We start from the raw sequence: 14,616 nt of genomic DNA, 5'->3' as shown, positions 1-14,616 counted from the left end.
GGAGCACCTTTATTCCTTGGTCTCATACCTTCACCCATTCCCCCCCCCCCACTCTTTGGTCCCAGGATTCATCCAAGACAACTGAGTAATGGGAAGGCATCCTTCCCATTGGGAATGTTCCCCCTTCCTTGCTTCTCACCCCACCCCCACTCCACTGGCCCTGAGCCCCAGGTATCCTAGAACCTGTTCAAGGCAGAGTGTGGGGAAGACCTAACACCACTAGACATACTTTTCTTCCTTACCTTTTCTTCCTCCATGCTCACCTTACCAGGGTACTCATAACCCTTCAGGGTTGCTTGACCATTCCCATGGCTTGGATGAGATTGGAATGACCAACTCTATTCCTTCTGGTCAAACAGAGGACCATCTGACCTTATTGTCTTTCTACCTCTGTATCATGCAGACCCCAGGTATTATTATCTAACCAGTTTCCATGGACTGATGGTCCCTGGGTCTTACTTGCCTCCATCCAACAAACAAACTGAGAGTATAAGCTGTTTGACAGCAGGGGCTACATCACTTTTTCTACTTGTATCCCTAGCACTTAGAACAATATTTGACAAAGAGTAAACACTTTAAAAAATGCTCTTTCATTCATTCATCTGTAATCAATCACCTCTCTGCTTAAAGGCATAAAACATTCTCTACCATTAATCCCTTGGAATCTAGTGGTGACTGTATTGATTATAGTTTTGAAGTCTTTAAATATATTATTTTCTTTCATATTATTGTGTTTCATTATGTAAATTTTTCTCCAAGCTATTCTCATTTTGTATTGCATCAGTTCATCTAAGTCTTCCTAAGTTTCTCTGAAGTTTTCAAAATCATCATTTCTTAAGGCATAATAATTTTCTGTTTTGGTCATAGGCCACAATTTATTCTGTTATGCTAACATTCACCCCAATCAATGGGCACCCACTTCTCTTTTGGTGCTTTGTAACAGGAACATGTGCTCCTATTTGCCCTCTTATCTCTTTGCAATGTTTGCCCCTGAACCCAGGGTAATAACTGAGAGAGAAAAAGACTGGCAGAGCAGTGTATAATGGTACATCAGAGGGTGATTGCCCTTCTGGGATCCCTTCACTAGAGATCTTAGTGAACCTGCGATTGTAAAAGAAGAGAAGTTCTCTGAGAGGATGAATAGGAATGTGTACACTGTGGTATACAAGATTGGCTTCCTCTCTAACCTCCAACTTGCACTTCTTGGAGTAATATAGGTAAACTGCTGATCCATGGGGACATATGAAGGAATGCAGAAAACATGACCAATGACACACTGAAGTGATAGTGCCCAGAGAGCAGGACAACCAGGGACTAATGCTTGGAAGAGGCTCTGATCCCGAGAGACAACCAGAGATGATGGGAGGTGAGCAGTCAGCTATTGGACCATAAGATTGTGGAAACTGATTTTCTTCACTGTCCTCTCTACTTTCTCCTGTTCCTAATCCATAATCCTGAAATAGGATGTAGACAGCCCCTTTCTTTTTTCTGTAACTACTACTGGCTGATATGTATGATCAGAGGATCTGGAAGGGTAAACAGGAGATGACTGGAGGATTACATATTAGGAGTATTTGGTCTATTTCCTTTCCATTTTATTCTATGTACAATATACTATATGACCACAATATGCAAAATCCTTGAGTCTTGTGAAATCAGGAGACTGTGACCAGAGAAAAGGGAACCCAAACAAAGTGTGGTCTCATAAGCACATTACAAATAGTAATTTTGATTTTGGACTTCCACTAAAGTGAGGGCTTGTGGTCAGAGGAAAGTCCTCTCAATCTCTCTCTCTCTCTCTCTCTCTCTCTCTCTCTCTCTCTCTCTCTATCTCTCTATCTCTCTCTCACACACACACACACACACACACACACACACACACAGACACGGGTGCTTTGCAAAACTGACAGCATACTATATTGGTAACTCAAGTGAAATTCCATTTGGTGGATAACTCATGTATCACTCTCTTGCTGGATGATTAAATTAATATAGTAATGCATTGCCTTTCTGAAGGCTTAAGGATTTCCTAAGGAAAAACAAAGGGAATTCAACTACAAAAAAATGACTATAAGTCAAATTTATATGTTACTTTCCTCTTTGTATATGACCATCTTGAATGATATTCCTAATCATGACATCTCTGAATCAGAGTATATGTAGAGTTCTGTGATATTTTAAACTTTGGAATTCTTTCTACAAATGGCTGTCCAGCCTCTACTTGAAGACCCCCAGTGACTGGGAGTTCATTATTTATTTATTTAATTTTTTAAATTTAAGTCTATTTATAGCTTTAATTGTTTAAAAAGGTTTTTTTCTTCCACAAAACACCTATATTCATATTGTTTATTTCAAGAGATTCTAACCTTCCTCCCCCCCACTCTATGAAAATTAGGTTAACTTGCATCTGAATAGTCAAGAAAAAGAGACTAATATTTTTCTGACTCTGAGAGAAGGACATTGAAGTCTACTAGTATAGCTAGATTCCAATTAGTGTGTATGATAAATCTACTGACATTTGAATTTGTACTATTAGAAATTATCATAATGCAAACTATGGTAATTGATCCCAGCTCAATGGAAATATGCAATACAAATTCAAATAATTTGGCTACTTCAAGGGACTCATTATTCTCATTTTGGGGCCTGAATTGGACTATTCCTGCAGGCCCCTTCTTTTATTGATGCAATTTTTTTCCCAGAACCCCCATTTTGGGGAAGAGCCTCAGACTGGCCACCCCTCATTCACTAGACCAACATGCCCTTTCCCCTTCTCTTTTATGTTTTTGTCTTCACAAAGAATTGAAAGCTCTTTGTAGAAAGGGGCTGTCTTTCTTTTTGGTTGAATTTGTATTCCCAACTCCTAACAACATCTATTTTTAAAGGAATGGATGGTCAGTGAATGAATAGCATTTCTTAAGCATTTACTGTGTACTTTTTTGTGCTAAGCCCAAGCAAAAGCAATACAATCCCTGTCCTCAGGAAGTTATCATTCTAGTATGTGAAATAATAGGCATAATGGAGTGATGGCCAAGGAAGAGTATTTTTGTTTGGGAAGTCACCACCATGATAAGTGGTACCAAGAAGGAGTCTATTGGCAAACCCTTTTTAGAAGCAATGGTAATATTGATTTAATGATTGTTTCCAGAGAAAAGTGGAAAGTTGGGAATGAGAATGAGCAGGGGAGGGAATTACCCACAAGTCAGTTAGGTGGATGTTAGAGTTTGATGGAATGTGAAGCATGGTCTGGAATCTGTTGGGTTAAATGGGGCCATCTGACTCTCCGGTCAACACAGTATGGCCTCACAGCTATGATTCTAAAGCCATGGGAATGAAGGATCCCAGGGCATGATCTCAGAAAGTCTGGTGATCAAGAGGCATCAGTAGCAGATTGGATGGCAAGGATATGTCAATGGTTAGATGAACAAAGCACCAGGGTTACAACAATTAAAAATGCCTCCAGAGGCATACTTTTGACTAGTGGGGATATGGCTTGAACAAAGCTAGTCATAAATGTAATGTGAGGAGTGGTAGGGACAAGGGTTATGTGCTGGGTAATGTGCCTTATGAGCTCGCACATGGCATGGTCTTCAATTCCCTCACCCTTCTACTTGTCTTCTCTGGAAGATATGATATGCAGAACTCAACATCAGCCTCTAGATGTGGTCTGATCCATGCAGGGGGCAAATAAGCCTTCTTAGGTTGCTTAGGGAAGCCAGAAGTATTTTCGCTAGAAGTTTTCCTTTATTTCTTCTTCTCCCACCCTACCCCAGCCCCCAAATCATAGTAAAATCCTCTTTGAAAAACACTCAAATATCAAGGGAACCCCAGGACACCCCAGCCATTTTACAGACAAGGAAAGTGAGACTTAAAAAGTTTAAAGGCGATTTGTTCAGGTCAACTACGAAATAAATAACGAAGCTGAATTTGGGTCTTTTGACTTCTAACTCTGTGTAGTTTTAAAGTCTGTAGCGTAGGTTCTTAAAGCTGGCAAGATTCTTCAGTGTTCACAATTGGGTGATGTGAGGAGTAATGATTCTCCCCACTTCTAGTTGGATCAGACTTGCTCTTACAGAGGACTTTAGATGCTTATAAGCCCTGTTCCAGAAATTGGTTGGAACAAAGTTTCACTAGTTTTAAAATGAGAAAGGGAGAAGGGAGATGGCTACTGGTCCTATCACAAAATGGTCTGAGAAACTAGAAATTAATATCACCATCAAGGGGTGTAGTATTTAGTATAAAATTACTGTATACCATAACTTGTCGATTTTGTATTGATAAATTTGCTTTCATTTGCTTGGCTTTCCCTTCAGTGATAATGAAATTCTATTGACAAAATACAGTTTCATACTTCAGAGATCAAGGGAAATAGCCTTGGCAAAAAATAACGGCAATAGGAGAGGATTATAACTTTGAAGTGGTTGATTGGTAAAGGTCAAGATTCTTTTCAAAGAAAGAAAACTCTGGATTCTACCCAGGGTTGGCTCACTTCTTAACTGAGGCCATTTTCCTTGTAGATGTTGCTTATGGTGACAAGAATAATGATAATGAAGTAGGGTAATGGGATAGAGGAGATGGGAATGAGGATGGTAATGGGAACAGGAGATTGTTGTGAGAATGGTAGTAGTGACAACAGGGATAGGTAAATGACCGAGTAATGATGTTGGGAATGGGGGTGCTAATAGAAAAGATGAGGGGGATAGTTATGAGGATGATGATGGCAGTAATGATGGTGATATGATAATAGAAGAGATAGTGATAATTGGCATTTTGACTGGATTTTGAGGATTTTGATGGTAAGGTGATTTTGAGGACTTAATTGAGGAGATGACAATTATAAAGGGGAGGTTAAAGATGGTGATAATAGGGAAATTCATGATGGGAAATATAGGGATGATGGAAGATATGGGGATGAAAGAGAATGCAAAGGGTACACAGAACCACAGAACCACAAAAGGAGTCCCTAAGTTTGGAATTGGGCCTAGTCTGGGACCTGGGCTGAATGAAATCTGAAGCCTTTAAGGAGGGAACTCCTCCACAATTTATAAACCCATCTAGTTCTAGCTATCCAGAAAGCCCTTGATTCTCTCTGTCCATCCTATTCCTCAGTCACCTTCTATTCACCTCAGAGTCCTCTATGGATAGAGAGGTTTGGGATATGTCCCAGTCTTGGAAGGAATAGCAGCAGCAACTTACCTGACAGGAGCAGGCAGGAATCTGATGAGAAAGGCCTGCTGCTATTTCAAACTGCTAATAGGGCTGCAGGTAAAAGAAATCTTCCCTACTCAATTTGATCTCTCTTTTGAACTGCTCCCTGGTGCCTCTCCTTATAGTTTCTTCCCCTTTGTCTAGTAGGGTCAGAGGAGAGAGGAAAAAGAGAGGAGAAAGAGCAAAAGAGGGAAGTGGAAAAAAAGAAAAGGAGAGAAAGGCAAATAGAGAGGAAGAAAAAAGGAAAAAAGAAGATATGGAGAGAAAGAAAAGGAGGAGAGAAAGAAGAAAAGAGGAAGACAAGAAAAAGAATAGAGAGAGAGAAGGGGGAGGAGAGAAGAGAAAGGGAAAGGGGGATATTTCTCTGGGTTTTTCCCTTTTGTCATACTTAGGAGCTCAATTTCAATCTTACTTATCACTTAACCTCTCTTAGAGTGGAAATTAGGGAATATAAGCAAAGGGTATAACAAGGGACACATTTTTATATTGTTTTCCATAAATGTATATATTTTTAATGCCAGACAGTTTCATTTTGGCAGATAGGTATCAAATAAGTTAACATGTTAAATACTTTGCAAACCATAAAGCGATATATAAATGCTAGCTATTATTTGTATCAACATTTTGTGTGTGTGTGCGTGTGTGTGTGTTTGTGTTATGTCTCTTATGTTCTAAGAAGACTGAGAGCTTCCAGGAGACAGAGATGTACCTTGCCCAGAGTATCTCATTTCTGACAGCCCTGTGCCTCAATATCCCTAGTTCCTTAGTGATAGGGGCACAGAAGAGAAAGGGGACTGATTGGGGAGGAAAAAGGACCTGTAGGATTCTGGGTAGACTCTCACCATGATTGAAGAGAGGGCAAAAGATTTTTCTTCCTGAAGCCCTGTAGTTTGGAGACAGAGAATGCCTTCTCTCAGTACCTATTCCTGCTTCTTTTCCTACTCAAGTGACTTCCTCAAGGGAAATGAGTCCAGTTTTAATACTAGTTTTAATATCTGTGTCTGGCTAGCAGGTCTTGGGATTCCTGAGAGTATGATAGAGTTGGGTTCTTCTGACCCTTTGGTAACAACCAGGCCTAGAAGGATGGGGGCAGAGGGAGACACTTCAGCAGGGATGCGGGTACTGAATTGCATAGAATTTATGTGCAGATCTAATCACCATTCCTTAGAAAGGACACAGAATGGAGGAGGTGCAGGTGGGGCCTCAAAGAAGCAAGGGAATAGATGTGGAAGGTAGGGACACCATGGGGCACCAAAGTAAAAGAATGTGGCCATTTCAATGCACTATTTCAAAGGTTGAAAAAGAACAGGATTGAAGCCTAGAAAGTCACAAACAGGAGGAATTTACTATAAGTTAGGTAGGTGACTTGCTCTGGGTCACACAACTAATATCTGAGATCAAATTTGAACTCAGACCTTCCTGACACACCAGATCCAGTCCTTTATTCACTGCACCACCTAGTTACCCCATTAAACTCTTCTAACTTTGAATAAAGGAAGGAAATCTTTTACCTGGAAAAATGACACAAGCTGATAATATGCAGAGGTAAAGGCAAGATTCAGACAAATTCAAGTATGACAGATCAATAGTCATCTTAGTAGAGTCATCAAATAGTCACGTCCCCCAAACCAGGGATGTTGGATGCTGATCTGTTATTGTGAATTTCCATATAAGGAATTCCTTTATGCTGATGAAATCAAGGTTTGGACCATTTTTAAAAGGAAGGGAACTAGCAATCATATATTAAGGTGCCTTAATTTACCTCCTGACTCTTCCAGCCTTATCCTACTACACTACCCTCCCTCCCCCATCCTAGGGCCTGGGAACTTGTGGTCAACTAATGATGACTTGATTAGCTCTGGAGTAGATAAAGAACAGACCCTGGGACATGTGCCTCCTTGGCCAGTCTTTACCCAAGCAGATACCTTTACCTCCCACTCCCCTCCACAAACAGATACCCCTCCTTTTCCAACCCCAATTCCCTGAGACTGAAATGAAGGCAGGTCCCTTCAACAGTTCCCTTGCAGGGAAGGAGAGTCCAAGCCAGCTAAAAGGTCAACAGGCTTTAATGGCATGGCTACTTCCCTTCCAAGACCCAATCTAATGATGACAGTGGCTTGGGGTGGTAGTGGAAGTGGGAATGGCCTGTGTTGGGGGGCATGGACCATGTTGGAGTTCCAAGGCCAGGGGCAGGACAGGGCCAGGCAGGTGGGGCAGAGGCCATGCAGTGACTATAGGCAGAGTGTATGCATCTGTGTGTTTGTGTGTGTAGGGGTAGTGGGGGATTTGTTACATTCTGTTTGGCATGTAAACATTCTTCCGTGGCTTCTTCAGCAGAACAGAGATTGGAGGATGGCCAAACCTTCCCCTAGATCCAACACATCCCTAAACAGTGGGAGCTGAGAAAGGCCAGGTAGCCTTAGGTCTATCCTGACCCACCTCCCCTTGAAGTGAGGGACTTTAGGCCAGAGACCTGCCCCCTCGAATGCCAGCAGAGTAGTCTGTGTGTCTTGGCACACCTCCCATCCCCTAAGAGCATGGTGGGACCAGCCAGGCCCAGTTAAGGGTTGGGGGAGGGGGTATTTTCTTTTCTGGGAGAGGAGAGGCCTATGAAAAGGAAACCCCATTTCTGAGATTAAAACAGGCTTGCTCTTCCTTCTGAAAGGCATTTGTGTGATGAAAGAAAGGGAGAGAGGGGCTCTGAGCTGGGTAGACCTCATCTGGGAGAGAGGAGGGTATGGGTGCTCATTAGGCCAGCCTTACTGGATATATGTTTTGGATGGTGGTCGAGAGGTATATTGAGGAGAAGGAAGAGGCAGAGCTCTGCTGGGTTCTTTGAAAGAGGGAGCCATAGCAATTATGTTTGTTCTGAGCCTTGGTAGCATGGGGGAGGGGGGAGAAGTGGGAATTGAGGGTCCAAACCAGCCCAGCCCTGACCCCTTCCCTCACATTCCTCGTGACATTCTGTGTTGCTGAAGTCTGAGGTCAGTGGGAGGTGTTTTTAGTCAGCTTCTAGACATAAGGATGCTTGACTTTCCAATCTCCCATCCCCTTCCACCCCCAAAAGACTTGGGAGTGTCTGACCAGTTCTTCTTCCAAGGGAAGGCAGCAAGTATCCAAAGGCTATCTTAGGCTCTATCTCTCTGCTTTAAGGATCTGACCTGGGTAGACTTTGGCCCCAAGGGTGGAACTTACATTCATATTTGGGGTGGCAACAAAGGGGGGTCATAACCCTTCCCCTCCAGGACTTTTGGATTGTCAGTCAGAGATGTTCTAAGTTTTTGTATGTGAGGAGTTGGGCATTACCCTCCCTTTGCCAACCCCTTGGGCATGGCATAATTCTTTGTAACCTGGTACTTGGAGGCTCAACATCTCCTAGGCTGAATCTAGAGGAATGGGATAGCCTTGGACTGGGACCGGGTTGGGCAGTGGGTGGGAAGATAGAAAGAGGTTCTGTCATCGGTGAGAAGGGAGGGAGATTCCTGAGTGACCTAGATCAGCCTCAACTTTCCTTTGGATTTCTCTGCCCCTGCAGGTATAGACAGGCACCTCTAAAGGGCAGGTTGAGAGGTGGCCATGCCTGAGACACATTCCCCAGCTTCCTCTATCTCCAACCCTGGGAGTGGGTTGACTGGTGCTGCCTTAACCAAGGATGTCTAGCATGCCCTTGCTGTGCCAAATACTTGCCCAACTGGGTCCAGTCACTTTGGAAATGGTCAATTGCTGGCAGCTGATGTGGAAGCTGTTGCCACCTACACTTCCTCTTGATCTTCTCCCTAGGCTCCAATGATACGTCCATCTCTTATATAGATCCTAAATTACACCAACTTGGTATCTCAGAGAGACCCTGCCCCTTATGCCATCTCTAGGGTCCAGACCTCTCTGGAGTGAAGAAAACAAACCAAGGTATCCTTGCTAACAGTTCCCTTGACCATCTTTCTTCTACAGGTCTTCTCTCCCTTAAAGTCCAAAAGTGGGGCTGAGGGTACGGGCAGGTGTCAATTGCTGAGGATAGGGCAAGCAGATAATTAAGGAATGACTGGAAGATGACCAGTTCTGCTGGGGAAGGAGAAGAGAACCCTGAATCCCCAGTCTTTTCTCTGGCCATCAGGGTCCTCTAGTCCAGATGGACAGGAGTATTAGAATGTTCTGAATCACTGGAGGGAAAAGAAGCCAGTATCCCACCTCTGCCCTCTCTCTTAGACCAATCCTTCTTTCAGGGCAAGAAGAACCTGAGTCCCCATGTCTTCTATTTCTCGTTCTTGAAGATGAGCTAAATGCTAACCTGACCTTGACCTTTTTTGGAGTAACCCATAGTGCTATTCTTCTGAGATTTTGCTGCACATTTGGGGAGAAGGGAGAGGGGTTTCCTTTCCCAATCTTGATTCTGGAGCACAGACCTGGCAGGGAGAACCCCTCCTCCCTTCCCCAGAACACCCACCCCATTCAGGGGTGGCTGAACAGATTGTCTGAATAGTCCTACAGGCAAGCTGTAGGAAATAAGTGGCAGGATGGGGAAAGTGCCAAGGTAGGAGAGAAGAGGACGTTACATTCTTTTGGCCTGATAGCTTCAATCGTCCCAGCTGCCTGTGCTTCCTACCACCAGCTGAAGGTAATATCCCGGCTCTAAAGTCCTTCATGCATTGACTAGGACAGGCTGAGGTAGCCCCAGGAGGACTAAACCTGTCTCAGTGCTCTGGGGGGAAAGCTGTCTTATCTGTCTACTCTCCTTGGAAGCAGGGTACGGGTTTGGGAGGATTCAGGATTAAAATTCCATATTTGTCTGGATATCTCTCTGGTATTAAGGATTACTACCCCAGAGAAGGAGGAGGAGAGCAGAAAGGCAAGAACAAGAAGTGAGCAGGCAGAGTCGGGCTGACCCGGGGACTGATTGCTCAGGGAGGGACACTTGGAAGAAGCTCTTCAAAGGAGCACTCCTCCTGCTCCATTGTGGGGTGGGAGGGAGGACAGGGAAGTGGAGGGCCAATATTAACCTTCTCCTTCCCCTGCCAACCTTCCTCTTCTCATGCTTCCTTTCTCCCATATACAGCTCCCTCAGGTGCCTGGGACCCTAAGTACCCTTACAGTCCAGTCTCTGCTGCCTCTAGCACTGGGGTCAGAGACAGAGAAAACAGCACCAGGCTTGAAGGGGAGGGTGGCCAGCAGTGGGGGCAGGGAGGGGCTGGGCAGGCCTGTTGAGTAGAGAATGCCCTCTCTGCAGACCTACAGACAGAAGAGCAGAGGGGCAGTGGTGAGCTCCGTGGCATCCACCCAGAGATCCACCTTAGGAACAAAGGAGGCACTTGTAAGTGTTTGCTGAATGACTAAATGAAAGCTTCCCCAAATTGGATTGCTCCTTTTCACCCCATATTCAGAAGATCATTCAGTTCTAAAAAGGTATGAGCATGATTTGGAAGCTGGGAGAACCCTGCTCCTCCCCCACCTCACCACTGCTATACTTCACACATACACATGCATATATATGATATATATGGGTGTGTGTATATATATTCATGGACATATACATATAGATGCATCCATATATGTATTGTCTACTCCTGTGATTCCACTGCCACCAGAAACTCAAGGTTTGTAGCTCCCTTTACCTATTTACAGCTGCAATTCTAAAAGTCTCCTGGCACACTGACTTGCTCAGGGTCACCCAATCTGATGTATTTGAGGATAGAGCTGAACTCTGGTCTTCCTTATTCTCTCCACCTAGAAGGTATTTTAATAATCTTCAAATCTAAGAAGTCACTATAGACAGTACAAGTAGCAATACTTCTCCCTCTTCACTGAAGGCAGGCAGAGAAAGGTAACTTTAAACTAAAGCTCATTAGGCACATCCTAATATTTTTAAATGGTGTTTTCTGCCTCATTTTTTTATATTTTAAAATAAAGTTTAATTGTAATTTTTAAAAATTCATTTAAGTTTTAATGCCCAGACACATTCTAATGTCATTAAAACTTAGTATTTTCTGCCTCCTTTTTAAGTTTATATTTAAAATAAACTTTAATTGTTAATTTTTTTAGAAAATTAAATTAAATTTTTAGTGTCTGGGCACAACATAATATCAAAATTGTTATTTTTCTGCCTCATTTTTAGTTTGTATTTTAAAATAAAGTATAATTAATAATTTTAAAAATTAAATTTATGTTTAGTCTTTTCTTAGCTTATCTGAACAATAAAAATGATTTTTATGATTGTAATATTCAATAAATATTCACCTTAAAAATTTTTCTGGGTCGTGCATATCCTAATGAAATGTGCTGTGTACAGCTATGTCAACAACAACACTGAGTATGGGGTGAGAAAGGAATTGAAGTTAGACAATGGGTGGGGGATATGTTCTGAGCATTGGGCAAAGTGATCCCAGGAGGGGTTTAAATATTTTTTACAGGTCCACTATCCTGCAATACTCACCCACAAAACCAGGTCATAATCTGGAGGGTTCTCCTGGGTTGCTGTTTGGCTTCTGTCTGCAGTGGTAGGCCCTAAAGAGGCACCCTTGTTCTTTGAGGGACAGAGATGGTGTAGAACTATACCCAGGGAGGAAGATGACATCATCACCCTGCCTCTTCAGGATCACTTGATGCAGAGATAGAACAGTGGCCAGACCTGACCCTTCTCTCTCTCTCTCTCTCTCTCTCTCTCTCTCTCTCTCTCTCTCTCTCTCCCTCCCCAATCCAAAGCACTCAGACATCTAGGGGAGCTCAATAGTTTTGCTCCATCCTTTCTGGGGAAAAAAGGGTGTGAAGATTGGATTGACTCTTAAGAGGCAGTGGGGCCTAACTCCTGTGAAGAAGGGAATTCTCACTGCTGGGATTTGAAGACTTCCAGGGAAGAAGGGGGAGGAGAAGGAAAGAGAGAAGGGGAGGTCATCCATGGCATATGAATAGAACCCCACCAGGGACAGAGAGAGATGAAGAATGAAGCTATGGCTAGGGATGAATGAATGGCAGGCCTCGGGGTTGTTGACATCTATGAAGAAAGCTGGGGACCTGAATTAAAGTGTGGCTAACTCCTTTGGGGCCTCAGGGTCCCAGCCCAAACATCCTGGGGTTGGTCCCAAGACCAATACATCCATCAGGCTTCCCCCCCCCCTGCCCCCGGCTCCCAATAGCAACTAGGGAAGCAAGGAGGAGCCTCATTTCTTGGGGAATAAGCAATTCAGCCCAATCCAGCCCAGCCTTGGAGTTTCTGCAGAGAAGATTGTGAGGAAGGTAGAAGGCATCCAGGAAGGAGAAGGAAAATTCCCCTCTGAAGTACCCCCTTTTGCCCAGGCAGCAAGGGTTCCAGGTGGCCTATTAAAGGGATAGGGCTTACCTAAAAGGCGCCAACACAATGTGTGTGTGTGTGTGTGTGTGTGTGTGTGTGTGTGTGTGTGTGTGTGTATGTACGTGTGCATGGAGGTGTACCTGCATGTGGGTGTTTGGGAGGGAACTGGTAGAGTTGGTGGGTTGCTCAAATATCTGGCATGTAAGGCTGTGCTGGGGGAGTTGTTCCAGTGTCATCGGCCAAGGTGGGGGGTGTGTGTGAAAGTTGGGGGTGTACCCAGCCTGACTGGATTGAGAGCTAGGCATCATTATCTGGCCCCGGTTTTGCCCTCTGAGGCCCCTGAGGCCCCCGCTCTGCCTTTGGTTGCCGGGCTATAAGTCTGGAGTTTCCCTCTAGGTCCTTTCTTGGGGCCCCCTGGTGAGGGGGGGCCTTCAGGCTGCCCGGATCCCAGAGCCTGAGGCTGAGCCCTGGCCAGGGGTGCTCCCCGTGGTAGGGTGCCACCTGGCCTAGCCTGGTGGGAGGGAGAGGGACTCTCTCTCCGGGTTAGAGACTGGCTCCTTGGGGAAGCACTGAGATGTCTGGAGGAAGGGAGGACTGGACCACGGGAGGAAGGGGCATGGCTGGGGCGGCGGGGACTGGCACGGTTTGGGGCAGAACCAGGGCTTGAGTGGGCAGGAGGTTGTTTGGCGCGGAGGTCAGCAGTGGCTGGAGGCCCAGGGGATCTCTGTAGCTGGAGCCTGTTAAGAGGGAAGAATGGGAGAGAACATGAGAGCATATTCAGAATGTGCCAGGAAACTGAGTTAGCAGGTAGAATTCTATTTAGAATCCTCAAACTTTTGCATTGGAAAGGACCTTAGAGATCATCTAGTTTAACCCTTTCTTTTCTGGGGGAGAAATATTGGAGCTTCTACTTCTGGACTTTTTCTACTTCATCCATGTTTCCTTGAAGTCCAAGAATTCTAGTCTTTGGACAATGGAAACAAGAAAATTCCAGCCTGAGTTCCTTCTTGACTCCTTTGCCTGCTCTTCACTCTCCATAATACATGCCATTTGGAATATACTGGGTTTAGAAGCTAATAATGTAACCAGGTAAGGGTGTTCACCATTAGGAGCACCTAATGTGGCATTATTAAGGAGGGCGACAGGATGATGGACCCTGTGCCCCAGCATATCTGGTATGAACCTACTTTTGTCCATTTGGGAAGGACTCAGCAGTGGCCTGAAGTCACTGGACACTGCCTCAAGGCCTGGCATCCTGCTGGCTCACCCTGAATCCTCATGGCTCAACCTAGTAGAGGGATGGATGGATTCCTCCAAGAGGATGGATGAGCTCATCTCAGTTTGCTTTGAGAGTAGTCTAAGTACATGCTGTCTCTCTCATAGGATGCAAGCTCCTTGAGGGTAGAAATGGTTCCATTTTTGTCTTTGTAGCCTCACCACCTTGGTATTTAGTAGTTGCCTAAAAAATGCTGGCTGATGAATTGATTAGTGTTGGTCTCTATTTTTTTAGGTGATGTTTTACTTTTCTTTATTTCTTTGTTTTTCCTTTGATTAGAGGAAAGATAGATAGATACATCATCAGGTAGCCAAAGGCCTCCTGTCTTTCCTTCCATTTCCCCAATTTTTCTTAACTGTCTGGCCATGACCTAGGATCCCACAGTTCCAGAATACCCAGGTAGTTGAATCCCAATTTGCTTGAGGGTGGTGATGAGTTTTAGGATCAGAGAAGCCATCCTTTGGGGACAGGGGGGCCTAGAGAGACTCATAGGCAAAATCAGTTCTCAGTATACTATAGCTGGATAGAATAACTTAGAAGTAGAATACTACCCAATTGAACTTTCAATTATCTTACTCAATAGTATTAACTCTGAATTTTTATTTTACTTTCTTCCCTTTTAACTAAACTTGGAAAATGTACTCTTTTTGTATGGAGGTGGAGACTGGGTTAGTAGCTAAAAAGGAAGTGGCTGCTGGATTCCAAGGTCTGATTAGGGGGTAATGGCAGAAGGAAAAAGAAGGGTAATTAAGGATTGAAGGTGGCAAATTTTGTATTCAGAAGCCAGACTCAGGGCCAAGGCCTCAGTGCAGTGATCAGTGAAGATTTAGGATAAAGGTGAAAATACTGAAAA

The 14,616-nt window shown here is 44.1% G+C and overlaps 1 protein-coding gene across 1 annotated transcript in view; it reads right to left on the bottom strand.

The window, feature by feature from the left end:
* Positions 1–11,375: 11,375 nt before the first annotated feature.
* TTBK1 (tau tubulin kinase 1) overlaps positions 11,376–14,616 on the bottom strand; it is a 90,722-nt gene continuing 87,481 nt past the window's right edge. The window contains exon 17 of the mRNA XM_074237012.1: positions 11,376–13,224. Coding sequence (XP_074093113.1) covers positions 12,795–13,224 — 430 coding nt within the window. The 3' untranslated portion in view covers positions 11,376–12,794. The remainder of the gene's footprint in view (positions 13,225–14,616) is intronic.

The sequence above is a fragment of the Macrotis lagotis genome, chromosome 5 (genome assembly GCF_037893015.1).
Source record: "Macrotis lagotis isolate mMagLag1 chromosome 5, bilby.v1.9.chrom.fasta, whole genome shotgun sequence".
In the NCBI taxonomy this organism is placed as follows: Eukaryota; Metazoa; Chordata; class Mammalia; order Peramelemorphia; family Peramelidae; genus Macrotis; species Macrotis lagotis.
This window is presented reverse-complemented; position numbering and strand designations above follow the sequence as displayed.